The following is a 16457-nucleotide window of genomic DNA, read 5'->3' on the forward strand; positions in this document are numbered from 1 at the left end:
AAGTGATCCCAGTAGATTCAACGAAGCAGGTTTTGCAGAAACATTTTGTGATCAGAACAGCAAGATCATGTAACCTATATAACGTGTAATCCCAGCCAGCTAAAACACTGCACACAACACGTAGAGAAAGTGTGGAGGGCAGATCTGTGTGCTGCGTCTGTGAAACCGGGAAATTTAGTTTGCTTTTGGCAAAGAGAATTTTGCCAAACAGCTCATACTTCTTCACTTCATCTCGTCAAGCCTTCAGAAAGTCAAAAGTGCAAGCATCCACCGCTGCAGCTTCTTAGACTTCGGCGCCTGGGGGAAAAAGTTGGGGGAGGAACAGGAGGAAAGAAACGGCCAGGAAGAAGGCCAATTTCGCTGCCCGAGTGGCGGCCGCGCCCGTTCCCCGGGGACCGCCAGGGGGCGTGCCGGCCCGCTTACGGCAGAGCCTTGGGCACGTGACCACCGTCCAGCCCTCCCGCTTTACGGCCCGTCGCCGAGGCGGCGGTTACCTTGGGGACGGGGCTTGCGTGGCAACGGTAACTAAGGAGCTCGCGGTGGAGAAAGCCAGGGCCGCTGGAGGCGGGGAGGTGACAGAGGGGTCCAGGCGGCGGGACGGCCCGGCCACTGAGGCCCACGGAGGGCGCGCTCTGTGAGTCGGGGGGCGGGGGCCCTGGCGTGGGAGGGCCCGGTGCCCCGCGGGGGGCGCTCGCCGCACCCCGGCCGGGCCTGGGGCGGCCTCGGAGAGACCTGAGCTGAGCGTTGTGCCCCCAACAGGCCCCCACACCTTCCTTCCGCCCCTCCCCCGAAGCCGTGCATCAAGATGCGCTGGCAAAGTTTGCAGTGGTCGCAGGCCTCGTGCTGAGGGCCCCTTGCTGGAAATCATAGTAATGATTTTTGAGATGCAGGAACCAAGCGTCAGGGAGGTCTGCTTCTTTCTAGCGGTGTGATCTGAATAAGTCCCTTCAACTCCCAGAGCCTCACACTCAAGTTTGGCGGAAGGAATAAACCAGAGACTATGCTAGAAGGCGTTTAAACTTTGTAAACAGTTGCCACCTTTCTCAGCCACTCTGCTGCAGCTGCGTTGAGCATTTGACATGGCATCTCAACCCCAGAATTTAGGGCTCTCATTTTTATTTTGCCTGTGAGCAAATTTGGACTCTGAGGGGTATAGTGACTTGCCCAAGGTCACAGAGCAAGTGAGTGGTGGAACCAGGTAGGGTTCAGTGCTAGGAGAGGCCGGTTGCAAAGCCGGCTTTTAACCACTAAGCACATTGCTTCTGCCCTTATTTACATTATTAGTATTGTCGTTAATGTTGGGGTTATCATTTTGCTGCCTGAGGGAATATGAATATATATAAAGTGAGCTAAAGGGCTCTAAAGTTATTCCTAGAAAGGCGAGAGGCCCTGGGATCAATATGTTGAAGATTTGGGACAGGCTTTCCCAGGAGTATGAAATTATTTTTATTGCTGTGGAAAGGAACCAGGGCCAGCATTGCACATTTCATCGATAGGTTAGTGCACCAGGAAATTAAAATGGGAACTGCTGATTGTTATGGTCAAAATTTCTCTAGAGAAAACTCCACAAAGAGGAATGTCAGACGCAGGGGAAGACCCACTAGAAGAAACAGAAGAAGATGGAGAAACAGAAATGGAAGAAGAAGAAGATTATAATTCATATTATAGAGAGGTAGAAAGTATGCCACAGAAATTAAAGGAAGATGATTTATTAGTATGGAGACAGCCTCGGGAGGAGGGGGAGCAGGAGGAGGAGGAAGAGGAAGGAGAGGAGGAAGGGGAAGAGAAGGACGGGGTGGAGGAGAAATGGGAGAAGGGGGAGGAAGGGGGAAAGGACTGGGAGGAGGAGGAAAGAGTGGAGGAAGAGGAAGAGGAGCAGGGGGAGGAGGGGGGAGGAGTGGGAGAGAAAGAGAAGAAAGGAGAGGAGGGGGAGGAAGAATGGGAGAAGGAGGAAGGAGCGGAGGAGAAAGGGGAGGAAGAGGAAGAAGGGGGAGAAGGTGGGAAGGAGGAGGCTGTGAGAGAAAAAACGGAGGAAGAGGCTGCAGCAGCACGGGAGGAGGTAGATGCAGGAGTACAGGAAGAAACCACAGTGAAGCCCCAAGAAATCACCAAGTCCAAGATCGGTTTGGAGAAACTTACATTGACTGATTCCCAGTCAATCATGTCGGGAACTTTTCTAGTAAGTAGTAATTGTAAATCATTCATTCATTCATTCATTCATAATCATTAAATGACTGCTTACTATATACCAGGCTATGGAGATACAAATAAGATACAATCCATTCTCTTAAGGAATTCTAGGGAGTATCAGGAGGCAGACCTGAACTCTATAAAACAATATGCTAAATGCAGTGATTGAAAGATGCAAGGGAGACATTTAAAAAACAAAACAAGAAAAACAGGGACACTTAACCCAGCTAGGAGGATGGTCAGGGGAAGCTTCCTGGAGGAGGTGTGCACCAGAGCTGATGTAAAGAGGGGCCAGGGATTAGCTGGAGTGTGCTTGTTTTAGAACAGAGTCCGTGTGATTATAGTAACGGAGGCTTTCCACAGACTCATCCTGGAAGAGAACTCAACTGTGGTCCAAGGAGGAGTGACTCTGTGCCGAGTCTGTCCTCAGAGAGGACCAGTGCCACTTAGAAGAATGGTTCTGCTGTGTGGTTCTGCTGGTAGGCCAGGAATAAACCTGGCACACCCATGACTCATTTAAGTACAAAACGTCCCAGGCTCCTTTTTAAAGTGCTTCATGGTTCCCATGTGAGGCTAACGCTGACTGGCTGATTAGGAATAGAAAGGAAAATTTATGAGGGAATACGGCAGCACATACTGTAACTGGAATCACAATCTTCTTTTCTTTCTTTTTTAAGAAAACCCATAGTGGTGATGAGTCAAAGCGTGCATCAGAGCATTCAGAAACAAATGAGCTTTTTAGAGACTTGAGCTCACAACGAAGATTTCTTGATTTGGAGCAAATCAGTTCTGAGGAACTACAGATTAGTTCCCCTGACTCACAGCCCTCTAGCAAGCTTGGGCAGAAAATCCACCAGATGCCCCAAGATGAATCGGGACAAGAAGGGACAGATTTGGAAGCAGAAAAGGGAGAAAGGATACAAGACAAAAGACTATCAAACTTAAGTGAAGAAAAAGGAAAAGAATTCCAGCCCAAAACAGAGATCCCAGAGGATTCACTGGTGGCCACCAGTGAGGACATTTTGTTTCAAAAGGATGACAGAGCCAATGTGTACCCTTTGGTGAGTGTCATGTGCTTTTTGATTTCCTCCAACGCTCGGAGAGCATTGTGAAATAGGGGAGTTTTATGCACATGGAAAAAAAAAAATACCACCAGAAATATCCTTTTGAAACTAACAATAGGCTTGTGTGTTTTAAAGTTCAGTTCAGCGCTCCAGCTGGACACGCATGACAGACTACGGACAGGAACGCCGCATCTGGGTCCAATAGTGTTGCTCCGCAGGCAGGAAATTCCGGACATGGTTTGTCTGTTGCACAGGGTGCTGGTTTTGGTGGGAGACTCAAGCTCCATCTCTCCTCCTCCCTCCCCCTCCCCTTCCCCTCTCCATTTTCTCACTTTGTGCTCCTCCTCCTCCATTCCTTCCCCTCTCCCCCCTCTCCTCACCTCTTCTGCCTTAGCTTGCTTGATAGCTTTACCAGCTCCTAAAACCATTACAGGCTCCTAAAACTATCCATTACCAAGATGGGTCAGAAAGTGAAGGGTATGGACTGGGGCACCTGGGTGGCTCAGTCGGTTAAGCCTCAGGTCTCGATCTCCAGGTCTGTGAGTCTAAGCCCCGCGTCAGGCTCTGTGCTGACAGCTCGGAGCCTGGATCCTACTTCAGATTCTGTGTCTCCCCCTCTCTCTGCCCTTCTTCTCTCTCTCTCTCAAAAATAAACGTTAAAAAAAATTAAGAAAAAGTGAAAGGTATGGAAAAAAAGGGAAAGCCACTGTGAAAAGCACCAGGCAGTCCAAAGGAATCTGCCTTTGCTGCCACTGACAGTATTCCAGGGAGGCACCATCTGCGAGGAATAAAAATATTATCATTTACCAAGAGAAGGGAGAGGAAAGTTTTTTTTCCCCCTTCTTCCTCCATCTGCTTCTGACAATTGCCTCCTAGGATTCATCTCCTGTTTTTCTTTTTTCCCTGCAGAGTTGGCCTTTGGAAGATTTGTAAGCAACTGAATGTATATAAAGCATTTAATGTAGTTCAGAACATATAGGGCGCACTTGAGCGTCAACAGCTAGATGGCAGTGGTGGTGACAATGCCGATGAGGATGATGGAAAATGTCTAGTGAGAAGGGCAGACAACTGCCAGCCTCCTTTCTGTACATTTGGCTTACTTTGAGCAGTGGAGTTCAAGGTCAAAGCTTGTGATTATTCTGTCCAAAAGAAAGAATAAGTAAGTTTTAGAGCCCTTGAAGACTTTTGTCTTGTTTAGCCAGCTAATAAGACATCATGTAATATCACTAATGAGACCAGGTGACCTTTGTGCCAGGGGTTTGGGTCTCCTGTTAACCTTGGGCTCACAGCAGAACCAGACCTCTCTCTACAAACTTGTTTAGCGCTTTGAGTATACCTTCTTTCTTTTCCCGTTCCTGTATTGTTTTTTCTTTCTGTTAAAATTACTAGGTGCTCCTTATATTAAAAAAAAAAATTAAACAAAGCAGATTCCCCTTCTTACACTGACCATGCCCATCCCAGTTCCCTGGGGTGACCACTGTCACGGTTTGGTGTAACTGTAGATCTTTCCAGACCTTGTTCTGTGCATCTACAGACCTGTTAGCTGTGTACTCCCGTGAGTGTGTGCACACACACACCATGACACCCATTAGTTTTTGTTCTCTTTACCAGTGACAGATTCTGCATGTCTGCAGAGTATTTTTCTACTTCGTATATCTTGGAGGATTTTATTTTATATCAGTGAATGTAGATCCATTTCCTCGTTAAAAATTTGTTTTAATTTTTTTAAATGTTTATTCATTTTTGAGAGACAGGGAGAGGCAGTGGGTGAAGGGCAGGGAGAGAGGGAGACACAGAATCAGAAACAGGCCCCAGGCTCCGAGCTGTCATCACAGAGCCAGACACAGGGCTTGAACTCATGAATGGTGAGATCATGACCTGAGCTGAAGTCGGACACTCCACCGACTGAGCCACCCAGGTGCCCCTAAAAAAATGTTTTTTAATGTCTATTTATTTTTGAGAGAGAGAGACAGAGCGTGATTGGGTGAGGGACAGAGAGAGAGGGAGACACAGAATCCGAAGCAGGCTCCAGGCTCTGAGCTGTCAGCACAGAGGCTGGAACTCAAGAAATGTGAGTCCTGAGCCGAAGTTGAACGCTTAACCAACTGAGCCACCCAGGTTCCTGCCCCCATTTCTTCATTTTAAATTCAGGCATTTCCCTATTATTGATGGCCATTTATGTTCCTTCTGATTTCGTGTTCTCACTAGAGGTGCTTCAGTGAGCGTGCTTCTGAGTCTCTCTCTGTGCCCGTGGCACCTTCCGTTTCCTTTGGGGTCCCCTGCCTCATCCCAAAGGCCTGGAGTGGCTCATGGGGCTCATGGACACTGTCTCCAGCCAAGAAAGAAGGGTATCCTGCATTTATTTTTTTTTTAATTCTTTTTTCAACGTTTTTTTATTTATTTTTGGGACAGAGAGAGACAGAGCATGAATGGGGGAGGGGCATAGAGAGAGGGAGACACAGAATCGGAAACAGGCTCCAGGCTCTGAGCCATCAGCCCAGAGCCCGACGCGGGGCTCGAACTCACGGACCGCGAGATCGTGACCTGGCTGAAGTCGGAGCTTAACCGACTGAGCCACCCAGGCGCCCCGGGTATCCTGCATTTATGAGAGGGGATCTTGTGACTGTCAAATGTAGTGAAATCCGGTTTTGACAATAACGTTTTGTTTTCATGTTTTACAGGAAAAGATTGCCATGAGAGATGGCTATCTGCGTGATTGGTCACCATGAGTGCAAAATGCAATGAATACTGTGTGGTTTCAATTAATGTGAGCACTGCTTGACAAGGAAGTTCTGTTAATACCGAATGAACGAGTTACTAAAAATCTCTAATCACTTAGCCATCGCTTTAGATGACACCACATTCGATTAATTGGCCTTAGTTAATTTTTTTTAAGCTTACTTATTTTCAGAGAGCGCATGTGAGCTGGGGAGGGGCAGAGAGAGAGACAGAGAGAGAGAGAGAATCCCAAAGACTCCAAGCTGTCAGCGCAGAGCCGGACCTGGGGCTCAATCCCACAAACCATGAGATCATGACCTGAGCCAAAGTCGGTTGCTTAACCAACTGAGCCACCCAGGCGGCCCTACCTTTTGGCTTTTGTGAAAGATGCCGCTGTGAACCTGGGTGTATGAATGTCTCTTTGAGACCCTGCTTTCAGTTCTTTTAGGTGCATGCCCAGAAGTGTGATTGCTGCATTATGTGGTAATTCTGTTTTCAAGTTTTTGAGGAGTCCCCTTGGTGTGTCCATAGCAGCTGCACCATTTCACGTTCCCACCAGGAGTGCACCATGGTTCCGATTCCTCTACATCCTCATGAAATTTACCCTCAAGCATTTTTTGTTAAGTTTTTTTATTTATTTTGAGAGAGAGAGCAAGCAGGGTAGGGTTAGAGAGAGAGAGAATCCCAAGCAGGCTTTGCACCATCAGCGCTCAAACCCACGAGCTGTGAGATCATGACTTGAGCCAAAACCAAGAGTCGGATGCTTAACCGACTGAGCCACTCAGGCACCCCAGAATTTACCTTTTAAGCGTACAGTTCGTTGGTCTTTAGCCTGTTCACAAGGGTGTGCAACCATTACCACTATGCAATTCCAGAACGTTTTCATCCCCCCCAAGAGAAATCCATCCCCCTTAGCAGTCACTCCCCACCCCCTCTTCCAGCCGCCCCGCAGCCGCTCATCTACCTTCTGTCTCTGTGGATGGAGTCACACACTCTGCGGACCTGTGTGTCTGGCCTCTTTCAGAGTCATGGCTTCAAGGGTCATCCGCACTGTAGCACGTGGCTGAGGACTTTCTTGAAGTGCTTTCTCCTCTTTGGACTGATGATGTGAAATCTTTCTCCTCCAGAGACTGTGCCAGGAGCGCCTAGCATCCTAGCTCTGGCCTCGGCACACTTAGTGTCTTGCTGGTTTTACCTTTGTCTTCCAGACCTTGACCTGGTCTTTCGGCTGGAACAGTTCTCTTCCTGTTTACTATATTCGAGATGAAAACCAGAGAGTTCTTCTGTATGTCTGCGCTCACACCGCGGTCATCTACAACGTTTTCAATAATAGTCAGCACCATCTTCAGGTACGCAAGGTTTTTGTTTATTGTTTTTCATTTTGTTTTGTTTTTACCACAAGTAAAAGAGGTTGTTTTTCACTAGACTACAGCATTTTGTTTTTTGTTGCAAGGGCTGACTTCATTATATCACCATCGTGTTTTCCTACCTCTCTTCTGAACTATAGCAAATCTTGTCTTTAGAAACCCATTTTATTACTCACTGTCTGTCTGATCCTAATCAGAATCAATTAACAAATAGCAATTGATTTTAATTTTATAGCAACAAGAATTTAAAGCATTTGTATTTTTTTTTCTGCATTTCCCTAAAAATGTGGTCAGGATAGATCATGTTGTCTCCACACATCTGGGGGGAACACAAAAGGCTTCAGCAGGGATTCGAACCCTTTGCAGGTTTAAAAGGGCATTCGTTGATCCTTATAATCATGCTGAGAAGTGGGTGTTAATATTCCCATTGTACAGAAGAAAAAACAAAGGCTCAGAGCAGGTTAACTGACTTGCCTGAGCCTGCACATGAAGCCAGGTCTTGAATCCAGGTCCCCTGACTTGAAAGTATTGAGTAGGTTTGGGGCACCTGGGTGGCTTGGTCGGTTAAGAGTCCGACTTCGGCTCAGGTCATGATCTCACGGTCCGTGAGTTTAAGCCCCGCGTGCTGACCGGGGTTTCTGTGCTGACCGCTCAGAGCCTGGAGGCTGTTTCAGATTCTGTGTCTCCCTCTCTCTCTGCCCCTCCCCTGTTCATGCTCTGTCTCTCTCTGTCTCAAAAATAAATAAACGTTAAAAAGAAAAAAAGAAAAAGAAAGTATTGAGTAGGTTGGTTTTGTCCTATCCTGTCCCCCCCTTGAACACCTTTATTTGTTTTCAGCGCCGTCTGTGCCTCCCCAAGTGTCCCACATGCCTGCCTTCCCCACACCACTCTGCTTCCTCCGTTCCTGACATTTTCATCATTTACCTGACCAAATGTCCTCCTTTCTTGGACTTCTCTGACTTTCCACTCGTTAACCCAATGAACAGTTCCATGTTACCCTTTTCAATGGACATATATTTTAATAAGGACCTTCTTTAATCAATACCTAGGTCAAAAACATCACAAAGGATTTTCCCATAGCCCATTGTGCCAGGGATCCAAGCCATGTGGGTGCAGCTGGAAAAAGTTGCTCTCTAGAAGGCCAGGAATACACACGAAACCAGCCAGCACCACTCTGTGGAGCTCAGTTGAGTGTGTGGGACTGTGCACAGTGGTAATGGCACAGGGAGAAGGGAGAGCTGGTGTCTGCAGAGTCAGGAAGAGGCAAGAGTGGGCAGAGGGGCTGAGAAATGGGGACAATGCCAGGCAGGTCAGAGTGAGCTGGCTGGGAAAGACCTTGACCATTCATTCATTCATTTCACAGATATTTCTCATAGCATCTGTTGCAGATTCTGGGTCTGTAGTCACGAGCAAAACAGATCCAGTCCCCCCCACCTCATGGAGCTTATAGTCTCGTAAATACGTAACTATGAATTATAACAAGCACTCCAAAGGAAATGTGGGAATGCTATAGGGGAGAGGTCAAGAGTGAGAGCCGGACCTCAGATTGGGTTGCCTGGGAATGCAGACATGCCCTTCATGCCGAGATCTGACTGATGAAAATGAATCAACCAGGGACAGGTTGGGGAGGAGCATTCTAGACTGTTTGCAGGCCTGTGCGTGGGGCCCAGAAAGGAGGCCAGTATGGCTGGTGCAGAGTGAGCGAGGGAAGATGAAGAAGGGTGGAAAGAGGCTATTTCCTGGCAGGGAGCACTACCGTTTTTTCTGTGTTTCCAGAAGATTCCTGAGTTACTGGGAAAGGATTATAGGGGGCTGGGAATGAAAGCAGATAGACCAGCGAGGAACCTTTTACTCCAGAGCTGCTCAGTGACCTGATGTGGACACTGTTTTAGGGCGATGAGGCCGGCAGGGAGCTTCCAGGGGACTAGGCAGAACCCCAACATTTATTCTCAACCTGGGTTCAGAGTGGGGGACATGCCTATACCTGTAGGACACCCCTGTTCTTGTGGGCAGTGGGGCTTATCCAGGTGTTTCGAGGGGGAGCAAATTTGAACACCGCTGGCTATGGAGAAATGCCAGGGAAAGCCAGTGGGCATGGAATTTTCAGCCAGATCAACCTGGAAGGGGAGCTCCGTTCTCTCTGGGGCCCCAGTCACTCCTACCAGTGCCAAGCCTGGGCCCTGTCCTTGAGGTTTCAAAACATTTTCTCTCCATTTCTGCAGGGCCACCCCAATGTGATCTCCTGCCTCTGCATCAGTGAAGATAGGCGGTGGATTGCCACGGCCGACAAAGGGCCCAACTGCCTGATAATTATATGGGACTCCTTCACAGGGTAGGCTTGGTGCCACCATGCTTTCTCCTACTTAGTGTCCTGTGTCTGCCACTGTGGGCAGGACAGACGAGCAATCCGGCCTGGGCGTGCAGAAACCAGTGATGGGATGCAGGGTGAGGGGCTAGGGGACCTGGGGGAGGCTGGCCATCTTGTTGCCTTGAGTGACATTACCTTGGTGAATTTCCCGTTCACGATTCTTGGCTCCCGAGGCCCAGAAACTTGGTTTGGCGGTGTCCCAGAGTAGACGGGGCTGAGGGAGGTTAACTCACACAAACCCAGCTTGGAGGCCCAGAGAAGTGAAGTGACTTTCCCTACCTGCAAAAGGAAGAGGCTAATCATACCTACTGTTTTAGTTTTCTTGGGATGCTCTAAGAAATTACCACACACTGAGGGGCCTAAAATAACAGCAAGTTACTCCCTCACAGTTCATGAGGCTGGAAGTCTGAAACCAGGGTGCCTGCAAGGGTGGTCCCTTCTGGGCCTCCGAAGGAGAATCTGTTCCAGGCCTCTCTCCCAGCTGCTGGTGGTGGCTGGCAGCCCTTGGCAGTCCTTGGCTGGTAGACTGATCCCTCTAGTCTCTGCCTCTGTCTTCACATGGCATTTTCCCCGGTGTATCTCTTTGTGTCTTCTCTTCTGTGAGTTCAACAGTCATTGAATTTAGGGCTCATCCTAATCCAGTAGGACTTCATCTTAACAAACTACCCCTGCTAAGACCCTTCCCACATAACGCTCACATTCTGAGGTTCTGGGTGGACATGACCTTTGAAGGGGGCCCTTCAACCCACTACACTTACCTTACAGGACTGTCATAGAGGCCAGTAGAGCACGGTACCTGGCCCATGACGGATGCTTATATGTGAGTTTTCTTTCTTAATTCCTGGTTCTAGAGGCAGAGAGCAGTGCGGGATTAGTTGACAAGATTGTGAGGCTCTGGTTGGGAGTGGATGAGTCCAGTTGGGCTAGATTAGGAAGAAGGTGTGTTTAATGCTCTGGAATGTTCTGGAAGGTTATATTGGATCTTCTAAGACACAAGTCCCCAGGTGACTGGTGACCTGGATAGGGCCATGTTACCTAACCCTGGTCCTCATCTTACTGGACATCTCAGTGGCATTTGACACTCTTCATTTCCTTGACTTCTCTGATACCACGTCCTCTGGTTCTCATCCGACTTATTGCCTCTTCCTTCTCAGACTCTTCTGAGTCTCACTTCCTCTGGCCTTTCCTTGGCCACGGCCTGAGGATGCTTTGGTATTGTTCCCCAACCAGGAAGCAGCAGACCTGGGACTTGAAACCACACTGTCTTCATCTCAATGCCACCTCAATATTGGGGCACCTGGGTGGCTCCGTCAGATAAGCGTCTGACTTCGGCTCATGTCATGATCTCAGGATTCGTGAGTTTGAGCCTCGCGTCGGGCTGTCTGTTATCAACGCAGAGCCCACTTCAGATCCTCTGTCCCCCTCTCTCTCTGAACTTCCCCCACCACCTCTCTCTCTCAAAAATGAATAAGCATTAAAAAATAACCACCTCAATACTTCCTGTTTTCTCTGATGAGGAAGCTGCCGGAGAACATTCCACCTGAATGTCCCATGGGTATCTCCTGCTAAAATGTCCCCAAGCCCTGTTGTATCTCTTCCCCGGGTGCCCCTGCCCACCCTCTCTGGCCCGGCCAGCCTCCTCCTCTCCAGCTTCACTCTGCAGTCCAGCCTCCGGGACACTGATTTTGTCTTATTGTAGTAAAAATACATAACATAACATTGACCATCTTAATGATTTTTAAATGTATAATTCAGTGACATTAATTGCATTCACAGTGTTATGCACCCATCACCACCATTTCCAGAACATTTTCATCACCCCCCGCAAACAGAAACTCTGTGCCAGTGAGCTCCCCCTTCTCCCTCCCAACAGCCCCTGATCTGCTTCCTGTCTCCATAGATTTGCCTGTTGCTAGTTCGTGTCAGTGGACTTGTCCGTGGCTTTTTGCATCTGCCTTCTCTCTCTCAGCATGTTTCCAAAGTTCTGCCGTGTGGTAGCTTGACCCAATGCTTCCTTTCTTTTTCTAGCTGCTCAAGATTCTGTTGCATGGATATACCAGTTTTGCTTATTTGTTCACCTGTTGATTTTTAAAAATCACCTCATTTATATTTTTTAGATGTTTATTTATTTATTTTTTAGAGAGAGAGTGAGCAGGGGAGGGGCAGAAGGAGAAAGAGCAAGAGAATCTCAAGCAGGCTCCACACTGTCAGCACAGAGCCCAATGCGAGGCTGGAGCTCGTGGACCATGAGGTCATGACCTGAGCCAAAATCAAGAGTCAGACACAGCCAGTGACTGAGCTACCCTGGCACTCTTAAAAATCATTTTATTAAGAAAACATTTTTTTAATGTTTACTTATTTTTGAGAGAGAGAGACAGAGACAGAGCATGAGTGGAGGAGGAGTGGAGTGGACGAGTGGAGGAGAGAGAGGGAGACACAGAATCTGAAGCAGGCTCCAGGCTCTGAGCTGTCAGCACACAGCCTGATGCGGGGCTCAAACTCACGAACGACGAGATCATGATCTGAGCTGAAGTCAGACACCCGACTGAGCCACCCAGGCACCCCCCTAAAAATCATTTTAATTGAAAGCTAACATCTCCTTTGGCTACATCTCCAATCTTAGTCCTCTTCTTAGAGGTAGTCAGTTTGGTGTGTTTCCTTCCAGAACATTTGCCATTGTCTTAAATACACATATACGGATATCATCATGTATCATCACGTGGTTTTTCTCCACAGCATTTTTTTTCCTTTTTTATTTATTTTATTTTATTTTTTTTTTATTTTTTTTTTAATGTTTATTTATTTTTGAGACAGAGACACAGCATGAGCAGGGAAGGGGCAGAGAGAGAGGGAGACACAGAATGTGAAGCAGGCTCCAGGCTCTGAGCTGTCAGCACAGAGCCCGACGCGGGGCTCGAACTCACGAGCTGTGAGATCATGACCTGAGCCGAAGTCGGACGCTTAACCGACTGAGCCACCCAGGCACCCCTTTTTTTCCCTTTTTAAAAAAAAGTTTGTTTGTTTATTTATTTTGAGAGAGAGAGAGCAAACACGAGTGGGGGAGGGGCAGAAAATGAGGAGACAGAATCCCAAGCAGGCTCTGCGCTGTCAGCACAGAGTCTGACACGGGGCTTGAACTCATGAACCATAAGATCATGACCTGAGCCAAAGTCAAGAGTCAGATGCTTAACCCATTGAGCCTCCCAGGCACCTCCTCCTTTTTTTTTTTTTTTTTTTTTTTTTTTTTAAAGAGAGAGCATGAGCTGGGGAGAATGGCAGAGGGAGAGAGAGAGAGAGAGAGAGAGAAAGAAAGAGAGAGAGAGTCTTAAGCAGGCTCTAAGCTCAGCATGGAGCCTGATGTGGGGCTCAATCCCACGACCCTGGGGTCATATCCGAGCCAAAATCAAGAGTCGGATGCTCAACCAACTGAGCCACCCAGGTGCCCCGTCTCCATAGCATTTTGAGTGTGATCTTTTCCCAAACACAGAATCTGATTGTGTTTCTCGCCTGCTTAAAACCATTCAGAGGCCGGCCATTGCCGGCCCAGCCTGTGTCACAGGGAATACGCACCTTGATTCACAGCCATGGGAACAGGTCCCCCAGAAAGTGAAATTCCCCGTCTATATGACTGGCTGTCATCTGTGGCTGTCACATACTTTCAGCTGCAAGTACTGGGACATCTGCCTTAACACACGAGGGAGCGTTATTATAACCCGTGAGAGAGAGTCCGCAGGTAGGAGGGGGGCCCCTCGTGTGTGTCTCTTCTCTGAAGCCGTTGCTCACGGCTCCCCTTCCCCAGGCACCGCTGGCCCCTTAGACAGTGTTTATTCTTTGCTTCTCTCTTGCTTGTAAAGCTGTCTCCCCCACCAGACTGGGGGCGGCTCTGGCAGCGATATTTTTTCCCAGTTACAAAGTAAAGTGCGTCTGTGCTTAGCAATTCAGTATGTCGATATGAGTTTATGATATAGGAAATGATGACTTTGGGGCCCAGAAAAGATTATTTGGTTTTAGAGTTAATGTTCACTTTATTAAAGTTATAAACTAAAAACCACAGTTTTTCCTTAAGCCTTTTGCTCAACTTATAAATCTTACTCCTTTTATAAATCTAGCACATTTTTGCAATTGCCTTTAAGGGGGTTTTGATTAATGTTTGGCCCCACTCACAAATTTGATTATTAACTCCTTTTAAGCATTTTTAAACTGCACTTAGAAATTGAATATATTTGGTTTTATCTTTAAGTTCTTTAGTAGTCTGACTAAAAAATAAACCCTTCACCCATACTTAAGTAATTCTTGTAAGTCTAATAAATTAGACATAACTATGGCAAATTTTAAGTTCTCATAAGTAGTCTAATATTGTTTATAAACCCAGTGCGATTTGAATTTGAAATCGTAAGTCTAAATCAACTACAGACCTTAAATTAGAATCACAAATCTAATCCATCAGAGACTCTGAGATGTTAAGTTCTCCTAAACATCACCCATTCCTAAACAAAATGACCAAATTCTCTTACCACCGATACGTTTGTGGTACAGGCCCGACCGACATCATCGTCCCTAGGTTGAATTCTGAATATCCACAGGGACAAGACGCTTTTCCCCACTAAGGGCATCGCCGTGCCATTTGTAGTAATAACAGGACTGCCTCCCAAGTGAATTTGGGGGGTACTTCCCAGGGTGAGGAAATCTTCTTGAGTGACAGGGAACCGGCCAGGTCCTCAGCGGGGGCAGACACTTGGTCCCAGCCAGTTGGGTGACAAGGGCTCTATAGTGAAAAACAATGGGGAACCATCAGTCCCTGTCCCTACCACCTGCTCTTCACCTCTAGGGCAAGTCAGGGCCCCCCCCCCCCCCCCACCGCCCCTCACTTACATCACTCCCATCCTTGCTTCTGCTGTCTCCTGCATTTCTTTGGCTCTCTCTCATATTTAAGTATCTAATTAAATTCCGCTTGTGACAGGCCTTTGCCTGCTGCCTACACTTCTGCGGTCTTGCCAGTGACACAGTGCAGAAGTGAGTAAGGAAAAACAGACGAAGTCCCTCCTCACCCAAACACACCTTCAGAGTCACCCATGTGTAGCTGGGAGTCCATTCCTCCAGACTTTTCTGTGCACATAAATGCACACACACTCTCCCTCCCCCACTTAGGATGATGCTCTGTATGCTGTTTCACGATTTGCTTTTTTTTTTTTTTGCAGAATCTGGACACATTCCCACATCTACCTCATTCTTTTTAAAAGTAGCATAGTTTTTCATTATGTGGTTATGTCATGATATACTTTTTAATTTATTTTATTTTTATATTTTATTTTTTTACTTATTTTGAAAGAGAGAGAGAGAGAGAGAGAGAGAGAGCACGAGCAGGGGAAGGGCAGAGAAGCAGAGAGAGAGAATCCCAAGCAGGCTCCGCACCGTCAGTGCAGAGCCTGATACGAGCCAAAATCAAGAGTCAGAAGCTTAACCGACTGAGTCACCCAGGCGCCCCCTGCCCCACCTGTCATAATATTTTTAAACAATTTCTACATACATGGATATTGGTGTTGTTTCCAGATTTTTTTTTTTTTTTGCCATTAAAGCCATGCCACAGTGAACATGAGTGTATATTTACTTTTGCTATTATTTTTCTGGGAAAAAGCCATAGCAGGGAAATTGTTGGGTCCTAGTGCGTATACATTTAAAATTTTGATAGATGCGGTGAAACTGCCATCCCAAAAGCTTGCTGATTTACATTCCCACTTAGGTAGGAGGACACGCGTTTTCCTGGGAGCCTGGGATTGTCATAGGCATCTTTCCCCATATTTTCATCCTTTGTGCCTGGCACAGAATCAGCGCTCAATAACTTCATGAAAACAGCAAATAGCACATTTATGTGATGATGAGCTAGTTTTATTTCTTCATTTTTTTTACTTGAGGTAAAATTCACATAATGTAAAATTAGCCATTTTATTTTGTTATTTTTTATTATTTTATTTTAGAGAGAGAATGCACATGCAGGGGGGAGGGGCAGAGAGAGAGAGAGAGAGAGAGAGAGAGAGAGAGAGAGAGAATCTTGAGCAGGCTCCATGCTCAGCTCGGAGCCCGATACGGGGCTCGATCCCACAACCCTAGGATCATGACTTGAGCCAAAATCAAGAGTTGAATGCTCAACTGAGTCACTTAGGCACACCTTAAATTAACCATTTTAAAGTGCAAATCCAGGGGCGCCTGGGTGGCGCAGTCAATTAAGCGTCTGACTTCAGCTCAGGTCATGATCTCACAGCTTATGAATTTGAGCCCCGCGTCCGGCTCTGTGCTGCCAGCTCAGAGCCTGGAGCCTGCTTCGGATTCTGTGTCTCCCTCTCTCTCTGCCCCTCCTTCGCTCACTCTCTCTCTCTGTCTCTCTCTCTCTCTCAAAAATAAACAAACATTAAAAAAAAATTTAAGTGTGCAATCCACTGGCACTTAGCACATTTACAGTGTTGTGCTACCACCACCTGTATCTGGCTCCAAAATATTTCCATCCCCAACAAAGGGAAGCCCGTTCCCCCTCCCCACGCCCCAGCAGCCACCGATCTGCTTTCTGTCCCTATGGATTTTCTAATTGTGGACATTTCATACTAATGGACTCATACAATATATGGTCTTTGTGACCGGCTTCTCGCACGTCGCAGGATGCTTTCGGGGCTCACTCATGGTACACTTGCGTCAGTGCACCAGGCCTTTTTAGGGCCGAGTCACCGTCCATTGTATGCCTGGACCACATTTCGCTTC

The 16457-nt window shown here is 47.3% G+C and overlaps 1 protein-coding gene across 1 annotated transcript in view; it reads left to right on the top strand.

Moving 5' to 3' along the window:
• The first annotated feature begins 529 nt into the window (after nucleotides 1-529).
• CFAP251 (cilia and flagella associated protein 251) overlaps nucleotides 530-16457 on the top strand; it is a 68710-nt gene continuing 52782 nt past the window's right edge. Inside the window, exons 1-6 of the mRNA XM_032595411.1 lie at nucleotides 530-634; nucleotides 1557-1795; nucleotides 1976-2179; nucleotides 2868-3251; nucleotides 7181-7321; nucleotides 9562-9671. Of these exons, the coding sequence (XP_032451302.1) occupies nucleotides 1577-1795; nucleotides 1976-2179; nucleotides 2868-3251; nucleotides 7181-7321; nucleotides 9562-9671 (1058 nt within the window). The 5' untranslated portion in view covers nucleotides 530-634; nucleotides 1557-1576. The remainder of the gene's footprint in view (nucleotides 635-1556; nucleotides 1796-1975; nucleotides 2180-2867; nucleotides 3252-7180; nucleotides 7322-9561; nucleotides 9672-16457) is intronic.

Source organism: Lynx canadensis, chromosome D3 (genome assembly GCF_007474595.2).
Source record: "Lynx canadensis isolate LIC74 chromosome D3, mLynCan4.pri.v2, whole genome shotgun sequence".
NCBI classification, from domain to species: domain Eukaryota; kingdom Metazoa; phylum Chordata; class Mammalia; order Carnivora; family Felidae; genus Lynx; species Lynx canadensis.